The 20782-nt window shown below is 38.6% G+C and overlaps 2 protein-coding genes across 9 annotated transcripts in view; both read right to left on the bottom strand.

Moving 5' to 3' along the window:
- Positions 1-8118, bottom strand: part of arhgef10la (Rho guanine nucleotide exchange factor (GEF) 10-like a) — a 124765-nt gene extending 116647 nt beyond the window's left edge. For 3 of the 7 annotated variants that reach the window (XM_017408924.3, XM_017408925.3, XM_017408927.3), the window contains exon 1: positions 7729-8115. The gene's annotated coding sequence lies outside the window, so the exon portion shown is untranslated. Of the gene's footprint in view, positions 1-7728 lie in introns of all 7 variants that reach the window. The other 4 variants (XM_017408921.3, XM_017408923.3, XM_037975324.1 and 1 more) reach the window with 3 other exon arrangements.
- Positions 8119-9718: 1600 nt separating this feature from the next.
- The window catches only part of chd5 (chromodomain helicase DNA binding protein 5), a 43046-nt gene continuing 31982 nt past the window's right edge, over positions 9719-20782 (bottom strand). The window contains exons 30-40 of one of the 2 annotated variants that reach the window (XM_017408800.3): positions 19532-19691; positions 19308-19384; positions 18895-19090; positions 18715-18804; positions 18420-18563; positions 17883-17991; positions 17529-17661; positions 16833-17028; positions 15941-16104; positions 14437-14563; positions 9719-13493 (exon numbers count right to left, since the gene is read on the bottom strand). In XM_017408800.3, coding sequence (XP_017264289.1) covers positions 13366-13493; positions 14437-14563; positions 15941-16104; positions 16833-17028; positions 17529-17661; positions 17883-17991; positions 18420-18563; positions 18715-18804; positions 18895-19090; positions 19308-19384; positions 19532-19691 — 1524 coding nt within the window. In that variant the 3' untranslated portion in view covers positions 9719-13365. The remainder of the gene's footprint in view (positions 13494-14436; positions 14564-15940; positions 16105-16832; positions 17029-17528; positions 17662-17882; positions 17992-18419; positions 18564-18714; positions 18805-18894; positions 19091-19307; positions 19385-19531; positions 19692-20782) is intronic. The other variant, XM_017408801.3, reaches the window with a different exon arrangement.

Here is a 20782-nt window from a genome sequence, read left to right as displayed (position 1 = left end):
TTTTGGAAAATGACTAAATGCAACAGAAGTGGCCGAATGTTCAGCTGCTCAGGGAAACCGCCTTCAAACAGGTCACTTGTTGATTCTAAAAAATATATTTTTAACACTTTTTCTTTCAACTTGAAAGGTATGTAATTTCATCTTTATTGTCTTTTTGTCCTATAGGTTTTGTTTAATTTTAACCACATTTTGAAACAAGAAATGTCTTTGAGTCCTATGGCTTTGACGGGACAGATGTCCACCAGGACACACCATCAGCTCAGCTGTATTTAAACAAGAGAGAAGTTTCAAACAGTAATAAGATGTCTACAAACACTGAAACATATTCATCTTAGCCTGATCCATAAGAAATAGAAGCCAAATCTATCTTTAATACAAATGTTTGTCCATTTTTGTGAAAAGAGAAAAATATCTTGATGTGCAAAAATAGGAGTTAAGACAAATTAAAAGTCCACAGAGACACTGCTCACAGGAGGAGCCTAACAGTAACAAATCCTGTCGCAATAAAAAAAATATATACATTAATGTTAAGGTCAGTAAGCTCTTTTGATCATTTAGGTTAAGTCTGAACATGGATAGTTGTGCTTGATTTATAATGAAACCAGGCGTTTTGTTTCAGCTGCACAAAGTCAGAATCCTGGCAGAAAACCTGTTAAACCAGCAGTTTACCACAAACTGCTGGTGTCTGAGTATATTTTTGCAAAGAGATAGAGACAAATTATCTATTATCTATTTTTAAAAAGTCCTTTAAAATAGAAGCCTTTTTGAAACCCAGCAGCACTTCATTATTTTGGATGTCTGCTTGTTTAGAACTGCAGTAGGTCACTGCAGCCTTTGGACCATTTTTCTTCCTCTGGACCACAAACACAGTTTTGCTCTTCATCCCACACACTGGTCAAACTAACAATGAGCCATTTGTAGAGGAAATACTTCTGTTCTGTCCTCAGAACCACTGTTTCCACATTCATCAGAGCAGCACTGATTAGCTCATAGGTCATTTAAGTTGTGGCTGTGCCGTTTCTGGTGCATACATAAAAACACGGATGCTGAACATTGATAAAAGAAAGTGACCCTATTTTATATAAATATACAAACAGCGGAGTGAAGTTTGATTGAAAAGTCTGTCACTGTGCGTTATGTGTTTTGAATAACTCTCTGCTATGAACAAACCAAATTTTAGCTCAATATTTGTTAAATTTACCAAGTTATAGCCATTTTTGTAATAGCTAATTAGTTGTGGCAGCCATCTTGAACTGGTTGCCTGAACTGTGTCCATCCACAGATCAGTCTCTGAAACTATCATTAAAATCTGTCCGGTGACTCATGAGATATTTTGCTAAGTCACAGTTGGGTTCATTGGTTAATGACAAAGTTTTAAAACAGATATTGATCAATCAGTTAATGCTCACAGTGCATGTTGGGAATGACTCCCAGCTTCAACCACACCAAGTTTAAGCTCAGTAGCTGTAAAACTGGCTGAGCTGCAGCCATTTTTTGTGTTTGATATGGTCGCTTATCGGTGGCAATAATCTTAAATGTGGCTGACTCCAAAGGTTAATCAAGAAAAGTTACTCAGTTGTAGACGTTCACCCAATGATTACTTTCAATAAAATCTATCCAGTGATCCATAAGATATTTTGCTAACAGACACCACACACACGGACATAACTGCCTCTTCAGCTCCTGTGGCGAGCGATAACTAATCAGTTAACATGATTATTCACTTAAACTGGACTGAGCAAAACAAAAGCACAAGTTCCAGATGTGCAAATTTAATGTTTTCACATGATTACAAATCAGCTTAAAAGTTGATGTCTTAAATAGAAGTTCTGCTGGCTAATGCAAAACTGCAACTTTGAAGTTTGAACTTCCATAGAATTAAAGTGACAGGTATCTAAGTAACTTTCTTTAAGCCTAGTTGTTTGGGCAGGGCATCAAACAGATTTTAGCTTAGAAAAACTAAAGATCCCCAAGAGTGGAGCTGTGTGAAAGCTACTCTTGTGGGGAAAATAAGATACATCACAGAATAGAGATGAAACCAACTCCTACACACCCTTTCTCTGACCTACATAGAGCTATGAAAACTCCCTCAGTGTGTGCCAAATGTGATAATGACTGGAAAAATGTCATTTGTGAGCACAGTTAAGAGAGGTACTGCGTATATTTTCAAGGGTGATCTATGGCCCACCAGGACATACATTTGCAGCGTACCTTTGGAATATAATCTTCAAGATGTATTGTCCTATTTTAAATGTGGCATTTCTTGTATTTGCATGTACAGAATGTTTTATTCTCCATTTTCTTTCCATTCAGTCATTGATAACCATGTTGCATCCACTGGGTCCTTGGCAGGTGATTTATGTTGCCCGATTCCATCTCGGCTCCCTGTTGTATTGAACTTTGTTTTACAAAGAGCTAAAGATAGGTAATCTTCTTAAATGACAAACTTTAAAACGAAGATCCAATAAGCAGGAAGTGCATTAAAAGTCCATGTGGGGGCCTCAGATCTGTTTTGCTCCTGAATCACAGAACACCATGTTTGACCATTTGCAAACAAATCTCCCAAGCAGCATCCAGAGCCAGTCGAGGATATGAATAGACAAAAGCAGTGAACAACAGCTGGTGATGACTGAATAAACACATTAAAAAATCTAACAGAAAGTCGCTGCAAGCGTCAGTGCATCAAGGTTTTTTCTTTTCAGAAAGTGGCACACCAACACTCTGCAGACAATGACAGACTACTGACAACAACAAACAGTATCAGACAGAGACGATTCTGCCTCTGGCTCTACTTCCTCTTTCAGGATCCTCGTGGACTTCCTATCAAGAGATTCTAATGTTACTTGGCCAATTTAGAAACTGCAAACAGCTCGTTGAGAACAGACGGAATATGTCTTTCTTTGGCTGTCAAAAGGCATAACAGTCTGAGTGGGAGGCTGTTTACAGGCGTTTGTGGATTTCATGGACTCACTTTAACACAACATTGCCCTAGCGAAGATTTCTGAACACAGAGGGCGATAAGCCCATTGCTATATACAGTATGTTATAAATATTTTATGTGTGACTTTAAATAAATTTCAGTGTTGCAAGGGCCAAACTGAATATCATACTGAACAGCACACACAACAGTTGATGTGGTTATCTGAACACATTGGAGACATTTTATTTCAGTTTTTTAACCAGGCTTACTATCATTTTGACACTTTTGAGACATGCAGGGATATATTATTCATTCAGGAGACAGTTTGGCCTTCATATGCCCTCTGTTGATGGGAGTAATGTTAGTGCACAACAGCAGCGAGATGTTGAAGAAATCCCATTAATCAAGGACACAGTGAGAGTAACCTCTACCTCCTATCTGCCAATTGTTCTCGCAGCACAACAGTGAAGTGGTCCTGTGTGCTGCGTTGTGCACGTTCTAACAGAGATAAGGATGTATTGAACACGTCGCCTAAGGAACAGTTAAGTAAAATATTGAATTTTGTACATAGTAAAAAGGGATACGTTCAGGTTAGGGGATAATTCTCAAAACAAGAAAATTCATTTAGAAGTGTGATGGGTTCTGAATTTTCTAATCTCATTCTACTTTTTTGTCCTAATTTTCAGTTACATTGATTAACAAAAGTAATATTCTCGAGGTGTTTTACATTTTAAGATTTACATAGAATGGATGTTTCAACAACCTAGAATTGCTCTTTCATACAGCAGACCAGAAAACGCTTAAACAAAAGTTATTTATTAATCAAATATGTAAGAATGTTCTAATGTATAATTTTAAGGACTGATTGAGTCCCACAAACAAAAAATGTTACACTTACTGTAATGTGCTTAGAAGAACATACAGTATGAGATAAAATATTAAAGCCTAAGAGAAGCACAACAGGTTTAGGAATTTTATGCAAAAATGGCAAAAACTAAAATCAAAGTAATGAATTAAATTATTCTCTTTAGAGATGGACTGATTACTGGGCCGATATTGGCCAATTTAAAAAAAAACAGCAATGCCTGTATACACTTAATCAATTACCAAATAGGAAAATGATGCAGCAGCAGCTGCTACAGCCAGTTCTGTGGAGCCAATAATTTAGTGTTTTTAATTGAGAATGCTCCTCTGGATATTATCTTTGGGCGTATTTGGTCTTCTAAGAGGTTTTAAATTTATGTTTATTTAAGTTCAGCAATTATTGAAACAAAAATCTTAAAAAATAAATAAATAAAATGGTGTTGTATATTGGCATCGGTATCAGCCACAGAAAAACTGATCTGTCAATAAATCCAAAATGTCCCTTAAACAGTATAACAATTGTTTTGTTTTGTTTTTTGAAAGACCAAATGACAAATTTCCTACATTCCCACCATCACCATCTGCCTTCAACAAAAGATTAGGCATTTTATTGTTTACTTTAAGGTAACAATGCAAACTATTCATAGTGTCAGTATAAAACACAATGTTGTCCTTAGATGTGTCAAACCAAATATTACCTATGAATAACTACTCCTCAAATCAGAATATTCTCATAGGGTGGGGCCAGAATTTTAATACCACACTAATTTCATTTACACACAACTCTAAGAAATAAATTATTTTTATGGTATTATTCTCAATCATTAATTGATTATTGATTAATTAATCTTTATTAAAGTTGGCAAAGGTGGAAAAAAAGTTCTGTTTTAAATTGGAAGTGCAGCATCTCAAATATGACTTCTCAGCACTGGTGGAGCTGCGCCTAAAGAGGCAGTATTAAGATAATGAGGTGAAATGGACAGGCATTAGCTGCCATCTTGAAAACAACAGAATGTTAGTAATTTTAGCTGTCTGATGATTTGACTTGCTTCTTAACAACAATCATTGATGCCTGGAATACAAAACCCATAAAGGCACTTCAATTACTGCCCAAAAGCAACAGCTTGTGTCTAAAACCACGTTAAATGCCTGTCAAATCTGAACTTCAGTGCGTCAAATGCCTTTTTTATTTAGTGTGATAACACAGCCTACATTCATTACAAATACCCTTTTAAAACCCACTATGAAATGATTAAAGAAACAAACTATTTTCTTCTAGCTCAGAACCTGAATGATGATAACATCCCCCTCAGATGCATATGTCCATTGCACATACAGGCTGTTAATAACAGATTCAACGTACACAGGTAACAGTGCCAGGTTGTTACAAAGGGATCAAAAAGGCTCGAATAACAAAGGATGCTGGGAGTTGCTGCAGTCTTTGCTTCGTCTCTTTGTCTGATGGGTAACCCGCAGTGCTAGGACCTGAAAACTTCTCCTAATGCTGCCAACACTTCCTGCCTGGTACAAAGGTCCTCCCAACATCAGACTTAAAGAATCCAAGTTAAAGCTAACATGTTGTCATGGTTAGCTTCTCTTGGACCCAAAAACATTTACAAAGTCTGCTTTCACAAGTAATCCTTATGGTACATGTAGTCATCTTTATTATTTAAATCTACTTTGATATGGTTTTAGAACCTACAAAAAAGGTGTTAGGACATATTTCATGTTAAAAGAGGAGTATTTTCTTTCATTGAGGTTCTTTGGGAGCTCATGGCTTAGTAACCAGTGTATCAGTTAAATCTTTGTAGCTAAAGGTAATAACACTTATAAACAACTGATTTATTTTTGTATACATGCAAACAAATAAACATTAACACAAGAAGACAAAAACAAAGCAAGAGTGCTGAAGCAGAGCTCAAAGAGAACAATTATTTTGAAGGAATTAAAAATGTCTGTTTCTGTGGGGAAAATAATTGCAAATAAAGTTAATCTTCCGTCTCCTGAATAAGCTGAAAGTTTTGATCTATGAACAGCTAAAATACCGCAAAGTCTGCAGAAGTAGTTCGATTACAAAGAAAATGTACACAAAACAAAACAAACAGACAAATAATAATGTGGCAGTAAAAAAAGGTTCAGCAGAGCTGCAGCTAATCATCTGTTCACTTCAGCATTCCGTCAAAATACAATTATATTGTGTGCCGAATTCAATGTACTCATATTACTTTTAGCTTTTAGCTAGTGTTTCGCTGATTTAAGCTGGCATTTTGCTGCGTACAAGAAGGGAGGAGCAGGGTACGCCTTCACCTTTCAAGAAAATGCATCTCAACTTACAGAGTACTTCTGAATGTGATAAATACCAGAGGGAAAATTTGATACACTTAATACTTGAAGGAAAACAAGTGTTTACACCTATTCTAACGGCAGTATAAGCTTCTTCTCCCATAATCCAACCTGATTTTGCTCCAGGACATAAGAACTACAACAGGGACCAATGAGTGCAGAACAAAAGTGTCTGTACAAACTATACTTCAGTCAGTCTGAAACAAAAAATGTGATGTAAACACAACTGTGACAAACATCTGTGCTGTTCACAGTCTACTGTTGCCTTTGGCACCAACCTTGACTTTTTGTTTGATGCCATTGTGCCGTTTGAAGACAACAAAGCGAACCATCGCCATCAGAGCATGCCATGGGTGGCTGCTCCTTTAATCTGTCAGTCAAATCAGACGTCACGTGTGAAACTATACCTTCACATGAAAGTGCTTAGTTCATCTTAAGAAAATCTCAAGCGATGCTTTTCACAATAGTCCAATGAAATCTTCCTCCGACTCCAGAAAATACTCAGGGATGGTTGTAGGTTTCGAGTGTGGCAGAGGTAATTTGGCCCAGGAATGTGTGCTATCAGAGGAGATCACAGGAAATAGGACAAGCTGTGTTTGGGTGACGGCATGTGAGCGTGACAGTAAATAAACATCAGTTTAAAGACATCTCTGCTGGTTAATTATCTTACATTCTCACATGAGTGCAGCTGACTTGTTGTACAGTAAACCAGTAGACATCTGGAGGGTGTGGCTCTCCTATCCAATGAATCATTGTGCAGAAGAGCATGGAGGCCTTACATGGGGCCATCTGATGGCGTTGGTGCACATTTACATCTCCTAAAAGGAGACAGCAGCCAGCTGACAGAGAAGTCTTTGTGGCAGTTTCCAGCTCTGCATGCTTGGGCTCTGGATGTCTGCTGGGGGGGTGCTGGACTGTGACTAAGGGGACAAAACTCCGACACACTGGAGTGTCTTAGGAAAATAAATAAATAATAAAATGCTCTTGGACATCCAACAGGAGAGGCAGAAACAAATTTAAAATGCAAATGAGTTGGTTGGAGCAGAGTGTGTCAGAGGTCCCCCCCTCTTTTCTACAGAAAAAGGCAGCATGAAATCCATCCAGGGAGGGGCCTTTGTACTCCGGGAAGCAACCGTCAAACTAGAATGGTGTAGGCCGGGCCCAGGCTCTGGGGACTGGAAAGACAGAGCGGAGCATCGGCCTGGTGAGATCCCCTCATTCATCCTTCCTGGTGTCAGGCTCAGGTTCTGCTGCTGTCACAACAAGGCCTGCCTGCTCTCTGAGGCAAAGTCCAAGTTTAATTGTCCAGAATGGTGTGTGCTTTGCTAAAACAGCCGTCGTTTTATTTGCCAGTCCCATCCTCTGCTCTCCTCCTCCACATATCCGTGTCCTCTCAGCTGTCAGTCTGAGAAACAGTCAGCCACAAACCAGCACGCCCACCCCCCCAGCTCCACTCCATCAATGGCCCCCTTTGGACAAAGCTGCTGTCTTTGCAACATGCTAAACAAGCTGAGAGAAGGGAGGAAGACAGAGGACAGGCAGAGCATAAAGGGCAGAAAGAAGCTGTGTTTTGTTGCCAATCAATATTAAACATGTCTCACCTTCTTGTCCACAGTTTTATGTCCTCCAAGAAGCTTCAGGGAACTCCCTGGTGACCCTTTAATCCTGGTAGCATCCCATAAACTCTCAGCTCTTACCACAGTGCCGGGTCCAGCACTCTCTCATCTTTTATGGTGTCCTGTGAGGTCTGCAAGTGTCTCTGAACACAGGCTGGAATTCTCCTGAGCTGTTTACTTTCCCACAACTTCTCTGCTGCACCGTGTCCACAGGCAGCTCACAGAGGTAGCCTTCTTTACTGCTCCCTCCTCTTTCTTTCTCTGTCTGGATCTGTTCTACCCTCAGTCTCCCCCTCTATTTTTTTTTGTTAAGCCCCTCAACCCCTTCCCCTCAGCCAGTCCAGCCTCAATCTGTCCTTTCTTCAGTTTTCTCCCCCCCTGCTGCTGTCCACACGGCGGCACAAAGCCCGGTGACGGCTCCCAGTTACAACTAGCCAATGGAAGGGCGACCGAGTCACGTGTGACCAATCAGAAGCATAGTTGTGGGTATTTGGACCAATCAGAGAGGGTATTTGAACAAGTGGGCTGGACAAAAGGGAATTAAGGGCATGACTATTTCTCCCAACTTCCTGTATTGGATGAAGGTGTACTAACACTGGTCTGGAGTCAGTCAAAGAATTTCTAATGGTTGGTAATGTATTATTTAACTTTTATGTGCATAAATGCTACAAAAAGTTTATTTGGTAAAAAAAAATTAAAAAGCTTGTATTTAACTTGAAAGGATATATTAAAAACATTTTCATTTGTGTTAATAGTTCCTAAAAATCCTGTAAACCTGTCGTTTTGTTACCCATTTGATCGTGGGTTAGCTTTAATAATTTATGCCATGCAGATTTAAAAAAAAGATCTAAATGCATTCGTAATTGACTTATTTTATGTGTGAATGTTGATTCAGCACTCTGTGGTTTTCCTCTTTTTTTCCATAATTTTGATTTTGCAATCTAACTACTTCTGCATACTTTGTGCTATTTTAGCCATTTATATATCAAAACATTCAGCTTATTCAGGAGATATTCAGAATATGACTTTTGCTTTTTGTAACTTCTACTTACACACATTTTCCTCTTAGAAATACATTCAGGTGCCTTCAGTTAAAATTTAGCTAGCATTTTAATTTTATTTATGTATTAATTTTTATCAGTCATTTTAATTTGCAGCATAACTTTATTTTATTCATTAGAGAACAATAAAAATTGGGGCCTAGCATGCCTTAAAATAAGGCACATCACTCACTACCTTTCATGCTAAAGTTTTAAACTAATCTTTCATGTTGTGAAATGACGGAGCTGTAACCATTTGAACCTTAAAAATAATCTTATTCACAATATGTAATACTGTGTGTATTGCGTATACGTTGGGAATGACTCTCAGCGACTACTATATCAAATTTTACCACCATTTTTATGTTGGTTTATTGCAACAGACAGACACATGAACACAGATGTGTGACAAACATGATTGTCCACCTTCACCTTTCAGCAGCGAGCGACGACCAGCTCCTTGTGTGGAGTCTTACTTCCAAAAGTAATTTATAATTATTCCTTTTGGCAAATAAAAGTACAGCAGAAAAAAATGATTCCCTCTGGAAAACAGTGAAATAGACAAGCAAAGAAAAGTCGTATCTGTGTAAATAAACATCAAGTGTGTGTATTAGTTGTGATTTATGTTGTTTTGGGAACGTATCAGTGACATTTTCAAGTGGCCTGGTGTCTGCTGTTTTTCTGTTTTACTGAATAAGTGTTTCTGTTTCTGCTGTTAATCATGTTTGCTGCACTGCAGGCTTGTGGCAGTTGTGACAAGCGGCGCTGGAAGACACAGCACAATGAGAACAAGGTAATGCGCAAGATTGTGTCAAGGGAATGTCATTTGCTTTAATTAAACGGGAAGTCCTGCTGAACCCAGCTCAATTACTCAAGTGCACGCTTCTTCTTTTGTCTGCCAGAATGACTGCGAGGCAAGAAATGATCGCACGTTGTTACAGTTGTCCAGAAGATTTATTAAAACACACTGAACAAATACACGGAATACAAATAAAAAGATGACAATTCACTTTTTCATTCAGTTGCTGTACAGCACAATTATCAGAACCATAACACTGCTTGGAGCTCATTGTCTGTAAATGCTAGATACGCTGCCACCTCCTGAAAGTGAACCGTCAAACGCTTCACATGCTGTGAAGCGTTCACTGCAACAAAGGTGCCTTTTTTTCAGGGTCTTTTGGTAGCTTTTGAAGCCATGTTAATAAGCAAATACATACATTGTTAACATATTTATATTAGACTGAAGCCTTTTTAAACAGACGTTACATTCATACGGGCTTCAGTTTGATTGCATTTTCATTGGAGTCCTGTGTTCCTGTTGTCATCGCTCCAGAAGGAAAAGATTTTGATTGATGAGCACACACTGTGCACAGAGCAGGTTTATAGCAACACACTTCAGAGGACATTCATCTTTTTTTCATCTTAATACAAAAAAAGAAAATTATATGACACAAGCTTATCTCTGAAAAATTGTTCAAGTATTTACATGATTCTGAGGTCCTATCTGTCAAGCAACCCAATACATGTCATGGTCAAGTATTTTATGGCATAAACAAAATCACAGTTGGCAACATTCAGCACTGATAAACGATAAAAAAGTACCACGAAAACTGGTGCGATGCACTTCAAGATTCATCTCATTGTGGTGTCCAAAAGTGAGTTTCCAGTCAAAACATGTTGAGAAATCAACAGAGTGAGGAAGCTAAAGTGGCACAATTAATGTGAATGAAAAAAAGAACTCCACAGGGAAAATCAGTGTTTTGAAATTAGAGAAAAAGAGGCTGCACAAATCTGCACAGTGAAGGCTGTAAAACACTACTCTCTCTGTTTGAAAAGTCCATCACAGCTGTAAGCCCACACATTTAAAAAGCAAGGGTGAGACAAACTAGAATGTTTGAAAAAGCAGAGAAAAGTTTAAAGACTGGCACTTTGAGTCTCACACTGCTTTAGAAAAAATAAAGTCAAACAGAAAGCAATGATCTGCAAATTATTTCCACCTTATGTTCATTTAGAATAGTGCAAACAGCATATAACACTGTTATTGGTTTTTGAAAATCATATGGTCAAATTTGATGCCAGTTTTACTAATTTAAATGCCTCGATGGCCAAGAACATGATTAGGTTTAAAGGCAGAATGCAACAGACTAGAGATAAACCGATTAATCGGCTGACCGATTTTAAATCAGATGATATTGGCCACTTGTAAGAAAACTGGCAACCTGCCATTGCTCTGCATACTTAACTGATTACAGAGAAGAAAAATTAAGATGCAGCTGCTACAACCAGCTTACTGTAGCTCACAATTTAGTCTTTTTAGGGAGAAAAAATGGAACAAAACGCAACACCAACAATGATAGTTGCAACTTCCAAGACTTCAGAATTAAAAACATATTGTAATTCTATGAGTAAGCACAACATCTACAGATAAAAGTAATATCAGTAATCAGTTTTAATAGTGTTGTTGTTCTTTCAGCTGCTCCCTCCTTCAGGGATTGCCACAGCCAGAGAACTTGCACGGAAGATTTGGGAATTGATTTTACACTGAATGCCCTTCCTGACAACCTGGGCTCCAACCTGCAGCACTGACCAGCCCCTACCGTGTCAAAATAAAGGCAAAGTCAAAATTAAGACATATATTCTTTTAAATCAATGATAATGTTTCCTTCATTCTGAACATACGAATCCATCAGCTTGTCATCAGCACACAGTTCAACCACCAGCATTTGCAGAAGTCTGGGTGTGTATTCACTTACACGTTCAAGAAGGCACAATTAAAGCTGAATGACAGGTTTTCGAGAAACAAGTGCTGACAAATAAAAGCTGCTTTTTTTTTAGGAAAGGCCTTGAATATTTAGGCAAGACGATGACAAGCTGCATTCCACACGCGTTACAACGGCATGGCTCGAGAAACAAGGCGGGCCAACCCTTAAGTACAGTAAATTACTGGTTTCCTCCACTTCCAAACACTCATAAAGTGTAGTAAAAAGAGCTAAAATGCACCTTAATGGTAATCAAATTTTGTACCATTTTTTTCTGATGTTTTTTATACTAATTTAATGGTTTTGAATTAATTGCAGATCATTACATTCTGTTCTTTCCGATTTTTTTTTTCCAACGGCTCTCCATTTTTGCTCATAGGACAATAAAATTTTAAAGTCACTTTAGCACGTGATAAAAGCAATGATGTTTTAACATGAATTCACACAGGTTAAATCAACAGATGACAAAAAGTACAATAAACAAAGAATAAAAAAAACTGGTGGTAAATGTCTCAGATCAACGTTGTGCAACACGAGTCCTTAAAGGCTGACAAACATTCCTTCACACGTGGGTTCAGACTGTGGCACCACCAGAGAAAATACACTGCATCAAGGAACAAATCATTCACCTTTTATACTGGCATCAAGTGACAAAATACACCTGACTTTACTACAAAATGAAGAGAGGAAAACAAAAGACTTGCAAACGGAATGTGCCATGGCATCACATTATGTCATTCTAACAGCTAAACAGGAAGTGGGAAAGTTCCTGGACAGAAAAGAGAAAATGCATCCATTCATTCAGGAGTCTCAGTTGGCCCGAACACTGAGGGCCAGACACTGCCACGATTATGGCCCCGAGGTTCGGCTTCACGGCTAATATAATACCAACATTCAAATGAAGAGAATCACAAAAATTGTACCATAACACAGAAATACTGAGTTGTCTAAAAATGCATTAATGATGCTTCTCTCACTCCCAAAGATTTCCTGCTCTGTTTGATGTTTCATCTACAAGCCTGGGATTTTACGTCATCCCTGAAGGTGTCCATGAATGTGTACATATGTTCATTCTCATGGAAAATAAACTGCAGTTTCTGAATATTTACTGTACAAGAGGCGAGCCTTCAAAGGTGCTGCAGTCAGTATGTAGCTGCAGTTTTACTTTCCCCAAGTTACCAGCAGGTGGCAGTCTTTAGAGGAGGCAGACAGACTGTTTTGCTAAAGGATATACAGTTTTTGATGTTTTAAAATCAATATTCTATTCGCTGCTTACAACACATATTCATGTAACAAAATTTCAACGGCTGTCAGAAACAATCAAACTACGACTGAGTTTCTCTCCTCTCCTATAAGATTCCAGAGCAGCACAGTCACAGTGTAAAGGGGCTGTTGGAGAATAGATAAAAGCAAAAGAACACACAGACACTTAGAAAGTTGCAGCTTGCAGAAAAAAAGCTTATATTACAAGATCAAAATGAGCCCCCAACGAAGAGCATCCAAAACTCAGCTTGATTGAGTTCTGGTTTGTAGTGCAGACCTTCTAAAGTCCTCTTCCAAAAAAAAGAAAAGCTGCTCCATTTTCCCTCTTAATTTGCAACTGTGCATTTCAGACAGAATAAATGCCTACTGAAGTACTTTTATAGGACTTTTAAAAGATAAAAGTGCAACCTTTAAGATAGATACGTCTCCAAGAATCAAAAAGTTCATCGTCTCATCCACACACTGCAGAGAGGAAGGAGGAAACAGACAAGGGCAGCAGTCATCCATACAGATTCCATCCCTGGGAGTTTCTGACCTCGGGTCATTCAGACAGAGCTGGTCTAGTCCTCGATACAGATGACATCGCTAGATTTGCCTGATTTGAGTTCAGGCGTAGCCACGTCTCTCAAAGAGTCAAGTGATTTCTTGTCCAGATGGCTTGTAGGGGCCGGGGGGCCATTAGAGGACACTGAAAAGTGAAAATAGCTCATATTTAATTGCTCACAGTAAGATCGGAAATATGGATCTTCAGATAAAAAAAGCACCCTTCATTTAGAATCAGTGAGTTATTATAAGCTCTACATTCTCAGTTGCATCCATCTACAGAGCTGGGTAAAGAATCAGTATGTGCTCCTTAAAAAGAAACAATTAACAAACAGAGTCATTGTTGACCTAATTTCCTCTTTCTCGTTAGCCAACAGAGTTGATTTTTAAACACTGATTTTGAGCGAGCTGCCTTCTATAGTATCTAACTGGGCTGCAACTGTTGGAGACTCAAAATTGTGAAAAAATTAGGCAGATTTTTGGTCGCAGACTCACAGAATTCTGAGTGTTTGTGACCGAATGACAAGCGAGCTGCGCAGCCAGATTTGGAACGACCCGCTTTTGAAAATCTATTCTGCACAGTATTGGTTATGCCCTTTTTTTATTTTGCACATTTTCTGTTACCACACATTTTAACACGTGCAGATCTGTGACTATTTTGAGAGGAAAACTCAAGGGAGCAAGCCGATGCGACCGAGAACCACTGCTCCCTCACAAACGCTGCTCACTGACTGCAGCCCAGGGAGATTCCACCTTAAATACTGCCTTCTGATTGCATTTTACACGTTCCTGCATTCAACATATCATCAGCAACTTACTAATCTTATTTTTTTTAGAAAAGAAAAGGAAATGTAGAAGCAAATAAAATTATAGATATTTTTCACTGACACATTTCTTTGAACTTCTGACACTTTCTCAATCTGTTTAAATCATTTCTGCAGCATTTGCATCTTTAGTATAAATGCTCTTTTTGAACATTAGTTTTCTCTGCCTGTTGAAACAGCTTTAAAAATGGAAGTGACCTGAATAACCTCTGTTTCCCTCCTGCCTCATGTCACATTTGATTTATTACAAGTGTTGATTGTTACCGCTGACGTAGGGTCCAAGAGGCATCTGACTGTAGTTGACCATGGGCTGTCCGCCTGGTCCTCTGAATCCCCCACCAAAGGTGCTGCTGTACATCTGTGAGCAGCCGAACCCACCCTGGCTGAAAGGCTGAAAAACAAACAAGAAAGATGAGTTACCCTCCATCAGGCCACAAGGTTACATGAATGATTTATCAGAGAATAACAACAGGTCAATCCTCTTTGTTATTGCGTTGAAGCAGCAAGTATTCAGTGTGAGCTGCTGACTCTCATTAACATTAATAGGTTTGTATTGCTTCTTCAAACTAAATTTCTGTTTACAGCAGGACAGCATAAACAACACAGGAAAGTGAGTCCATTTGATGAATTGTGGTTACAAAGACGGCATCCAAAGTAACAAAACGGCAGCATCAAACATCATGATCATTAGGACCACTGGGTTGAAACAAACTTATTGAAGAAGATAATAAAAGGCCAAGGAGGAAAATAATGAGACAATTTAATTTTTGCCTAATTTACTAGGAACAAAATATTGATTTGGGTGGTTCAAATTAACAACTTAAAGGTACTCACTGCCATCTCCTGCATTTCAGAACTTCATATCAATCCATATCTGAAAAACTGGAGTAAAACTGCTTTGCAATGAGTTCCTTTAAGAGTCGTTTGGTCTTGTTTTTTTCCTTACATTACATGTTAGGAAGCTCTTGTTAGACATAGATTTAATAAGTTTTAGGAGTTTTTTCCTGCTCTGCACAGACAAGCTCCTCTTTAAATAAATGAATTGTTAAAGCCATATACTGCAACTCAACTCTCAGGTCCTCCAGCCAGAATCTGTTAGCAGCTCCGAAGACTCGATATCCTGTAAAACTCAGGGGAGTTGCTGGTTTCAATCCGTTCCCTTCCTTTATTCTCATGTTCTACTCATTTTTGATTTTCCTATGACACTATGCTTAACTTGTTTTTGTCCTTTTTTAATTATCAGTTTTTATTTTAATGCTTTGTATTTATTTTTTTTTCTGTGTATTTTATTGTGAAGCACTTTGTAGTTTTTATGTGTGAAAAATGCTATATGAATAAATTTTACTTACTTTTAACAGAATACCGTAGTTCCCAAACTGTGACAACCAAGAAGCATTTTATTTCTAAAAAATATGAGTCCATCTTTGTGCTTATTTTACTGAAGCGTGTGTTCTTATTCCTATGAGTTGCCAACCTTCAGTGTGTAATAATAGTTACAGCCTGGTTCATCCATACTGGCCTCTACAAGACATTACTTTATATGTTTTTAAAGGATAAAATATAAAAAAGTCAATCTATTGTTTACGTAAAAGAGCACATTTGACTCCACAGAAGCGTGCATTTTCTTTATGTCTATCTATCTATCTATCTATCTATCTATCTATCTATCTATCTATCTATCTATCTATCTATCTATAATTGGCTGTTTCGGAATAAATGAACTTCTTTTCTTCCATCTGAGCGGTGTGAGCAGCAGGTCCGGTCTGACCTGCTGCAGTGGAGGTTCGCTGCCTCGGCTGGTGAGGCGGCTCAGGATGCTCCTCTCAGACATCTGCAGACGGGCCGACACCGGCGGGATTCTGGACAGCATGTTTGGGAGTCGGGTCACATCTGCTTTCATGTCACTCAGAAGTTCCTCTAACTGGTTCAGCACTGAAAGAACACGGGAACACTTTGTAAGCCAATCGGAATTTTTTTAAGTTTTACTTGTTTAAATGCTTTGTTAAATTCTAAACATCTAATATAAAAAAGTCACACCATTTTTTTAAATACATATATATATTTTTTTTTACATTTTTTGTTATTTTATGAGCAAAAATAATTGTGTGATGCAGAAATTTAAATTCTAAACTGCTGAGAACTGAACCCAAAAAAATGTTTTGCTCTCAGATAACTCCATGAGGGCAGAAATGAAATAAATTTGAAACATTAACACTTCAGCACCTCATTTTCATCAAGTCTTTGGCTTTTTTCCCAAAATTGTCAACCTAATTACTGTGAGCTTGTTTGATGGTGAGTCAGAGTAACCTGAAATAAAGTCACTGTGTGAAACAGGATCTTTACTGGATGTCTGTATCAAGAAACAGAGACATGGAAACATCTGGGTGCACTTCCTCTGACAGCCCATTCATCTGTCTGGATGGATGAATCTTTTTTTTTTTAACTCAAAGCACTTAGTAGTGTAGCAAACAAATTGAACATCATGCTTTTAAAAAGTGCAAAAACAAGAAAAGGTCTTTTTTTTTCAGTTAAAGCACATAAAACAGGATTAAAACATCTGTATTTTCGCCTCATCGAGAGCAGCTGGACCATGTTTGATGGACTGAGTGAGAGAGGTCTTGAGTGATCCCTGGTGCTAGATTTGGAGCTGGACCACAGACCTTTGTGAAGCACGGCGTTGGCAGGCTTGTTCCCGGCCAGAGACTCTTTGGACAGGTGTTGGTGGGACTCGGCCAAACATTCCACCTCAGCAAAGCGAGTGTTGAGAGCCATGGCCGGGTGACTGGGGTCCTGGGTCATGTTGAGGTAAGCTGCCCGCCGCAGCTGCTCCTCGATCACCAGAGCCTGCTCTAAGAGCTGAAAGAAGAAGACAAAAGTTGGCGAGAAACGAAAAACGAATGAAAAACTAGAGAAAAAGTTTTTTCGGAGAAAATGCAACAGGAACACTGAGTGTTGGATGTAGCAAAAGGCTAAAATGATCTAAAAGTTGAAAAATACCAGCCAAAAGGTAAAAGTAGCAAAAGGCTAGCTAAATGCTAAAAGTAGCCGAATGACAGCTAAAAACTAAAGTAGCTTAAGAAGACAAAAATAGAGAAGAAGGATGCTGAAGCGAGTTTCAAAGAGAAAAATATATCTGAAGGAACTGAAGAGATCTTAATGCATTTCTATCAGGAAATATTTGTAAATAAAGTTAAATATTATGAAAAGTATAAAAGTTGCAAAAACCAAAAGTTATAGAACCCATATTCTGAAATAGCTGAACATTTTGATATAACAACAGCTGATAAACAGTGTATGAAGAAGTACAGCAGTTTGCAAACAAGTACAGAAAAATAAAAAAGGGGGTCTCAGCTTGCCTTAAAGCGGCGCGCCAGGAACTTGTTCTTCATCTCTAAGTAGTTGCCCTTGTGGATCTCAGTTTTGAAGGGCTCGTTCAGAATAGCGTAACGGGGGTCATTCTGAATGTCCTGCCAGCGAGCATAACCATGTCTGATATACAGTCCTGGTCAAAGAAAACAAACAGGAGCACAGAAGCTCATGAAATTCATCAAATAAAACGGAGGCGTGTGTTTGCGGAAAGCCTGCCTGTAAATCACTCATCACATTTTGTAAATATCAGCCTTTTTTCTGCTGCGGCTCCTTCCTGTCAGAAGTAATTACATTACTTTGCTGAGATGCTGAGCTTTTGGCTCTGACACAGGAAAGGATACGTTACGATGCCAGCCAGCAGCCAGTAGTCATGGCGACGATGCCAGATGTCATGTATTTTTCCAGAAGACAGCGCCGCTCGCTCCTCTGTTTGCCAGAGGGTGTGCAACTCTGACAGCATGACAGTAAAAACAGACAGTTTTCAGAAAAAAATAACATAAACAAACATTCAGGACATTTCCATCATTTAGAGAGAGCGAAGAGCATCTGAAGTCAAACAAGATTAATAACAAAACAATGTTTCTTTTTACTGTCACCAGAAATAAACTGACAGGGAAACATTTGAATTTAACAAAATAATATCTCTGCTTCAGTTTTAAACATATTCATTCCAAATTTTGTATGGTCAAATCTAAATATTAGCTGAATATAAGCAATCTCCTTCCATTGTTTTCAATTTAGCTTCTGAATATCAATGATTTATTTAAAATTTCAACGTAAAATTAGAATCACTGCATCTCATTCCCATCATACATACAGCATGCACCTGACAGTGAGTTTATGAGAAAAGTTTCTGATCCGTTCTCCCGTTTTCTCACCAGTGAAACCTCCATCAGCGATATTAAACATAAACTTGGCTTTGAATCCATTTTTCTCCTCCTTTCTGCTCTCGTCGATCTCATCCAGAGTGTCTTTGTCTCCATTCAGTCGACCCTCTAATGCAGCTTCGCTCTTCACATCATCTGCAGCAGTCACACAAAAGACAGGATGCTTTCTTAAAAAAACGGCCATGTAATGTGACTACAAATAGACAAGTTGCTTCCTTCAGGAGCACAGCTTTTGTTGCCTTTTTGTACTCGTTTCATTTGAGAATTCACATCATGCGTCGTGTACCTGGCTTATTTTCTTTGTCTTCGTTTTTTTCCCGAGGAGAGCCAGTGTCTCCTTTTTCAGAGGACTTCTCAGCTTCTTTGCAGGGGTCCGCTGAGGATAAGAGAAACAAAAGATTAAACATACAAAACACAGCCTTGCAGATGAATAGTTTTGCGGCGCATGAATCATGCAGCCACTCACTCCTCGGTGAGGTATGACTGGATGGCAGCTCTGTCTGCTTGAAAGCCGACTCTTTTGGGTGAGCACACGGCTCGGCCTTTGCAGTGGGGGATTTGGTCCTGTTCCTCTCATCTTCTGTTTTCTCATCTGAGCTGGCCTTGCTCTTCTCACTGTCAGCAGCCTTCTCAGGCACCGAGGCTGGCTCTGCACTGAAAGCCTGCAGGGGGGGAACAGATAGGGCAACAGGAGGAGTAAGACAAAAGTTGGTAGAGGGTCGAAATTCAACTTAAAAGATGTCTGAAAGTGAAATAAAAAAGCATCTTCTGTGGTGGATAAAAACAGTTATTTTACAACAAGATAGCTTGTGTGAACATGGATAAGACTATAAAGATGAAGGGAATAAAAGTCAGGTGGAGGTTAAATAAATAACTTACTTCCTGCTCTGATGATTTCCTTCCATCTTGTTCTGACGTCTCCTTGTCCTCAGCATTACCCACCAAAGACTCGATCCCTACAGCCCACAGAACAGTATCAAAAACACATTTACATTCAGAGAAAAATTAAATAATGTTTCATGAAGATTTGACCAGTTGTTCTTGAGATATTTTGGACAAGTAAGCACACACACACACACACACACACAGGGGCCTGCTCTGACCTGGCGGGATGGGGGTGCTGGGCTGCGTGGCCACGGGGCTGGCTGGCACAGGCGTGTTGGGATCAGAAGAAACACTTTCAGTCAGTTTCTTCAGCTCCATCCCAATAGGAATCAGGTCTGGAGAGCTCAGCTTCCCATTTACATGTTCAAACTCCTGCACCTGCAGCGAGAAGAGACTCCTTTAACCATATTAATGAAAATCCAACCGTTCTGAGGAATGGCCCACTTTCTTCAACTTAAATGGATTAGAAGAATCTGTACTGTAAAGTACATGAGTCATACTGAATCATTAGGGGGTTTTTGCCTGTAGAAAAAGGCACCAACTCTTCTTAAGTTCAAACTTGCCTGGCAAGCATTTGTTGAAAACATATTTCTAAAAAAACATACCCAATGCTTCATTTAAAAAGATTATCTTTATCCTTTCCTGGTGAGCTTAGCAGCCAAGGTACATATTTTACTAAACTTGGATACAGATGTCTTTGAAAACAGAACTGTAACCCTTGAGTACTTTGCAAGAACTTTACAGCTGAAGGTAAAAATGTACTTTTACTTTCATGTGTGTAATTGCTTCTGCAACAATGTCCAGGAAGTTTGCTGTTGGCAGCAAACAGTTCAAAAAGCTCCAGATTTGTTGTGTGTTATCTGAAACATAAGCCTTCATTTGGAGCACCTTTTGCTTTGCTGTGCATCACTGCCTCTTTGTTTTATAGTTCTTACAATTCTGGCTTCTTATCCACAAAACTGTTTCATCCACTTGTATTAATCATCATTAAATCATTCATTTTATCAATGATGTTCATTTGTTTTTCCATCCATATTTTATTTATGTTGCTGTGACAGTTGGAGACAGATTGGTGACTTTAAATTGCAATGAAAACAGGCAATTTTTTTGTTGCTGTAATTGCAACTAACTAGTTATAGTTTGAAAATCACAGCCTAATTTCTGCAAAAAAAAAAAGCAGAACACTAGCTAAAAGCTAAAGGAAGCAAAATGTTAGATAGATGCTAAAAGTAATAAAATACTAGCTAAAAGGAGCAAAAGGCTTGCTAGATGTTAAAAGTAGTAGAACTTTAGCTTAAGGCTAAAAGCAGCAAAACACTAGCTAAAAGTAACACATAAGAAAATGAAGTTAAAAAACAGTTTTTGAAGGAAATGAAAAGATCTGTGGATTTAAATGGTGAAATATTTGTAAAGTTAAATATTTGAAAAATATAAAAGGTACAAAAATAAAAGCCAAAGCACCCATTTCC

The sequence above is a fragment of the Kryptolebias marmoratus genome, linkage group LG4 (assembly GCF_001649575.2).
Source record: "Kryptolebias marmoratus isolate JLee-2015 linkage group LG4, ASM164957v2, whole genome shotgun sequence".
NCBI classification, from domain to species: Eukaryota; Metazoa; Chordata; class Actinopteri; order Cyprinodontiformes; family Rivulidae; genus Kryptolebias; species Kryptolebias marmoratus.
This window is presented reverse-complemented; position numbering and strand designations above follow the sequence as displayed.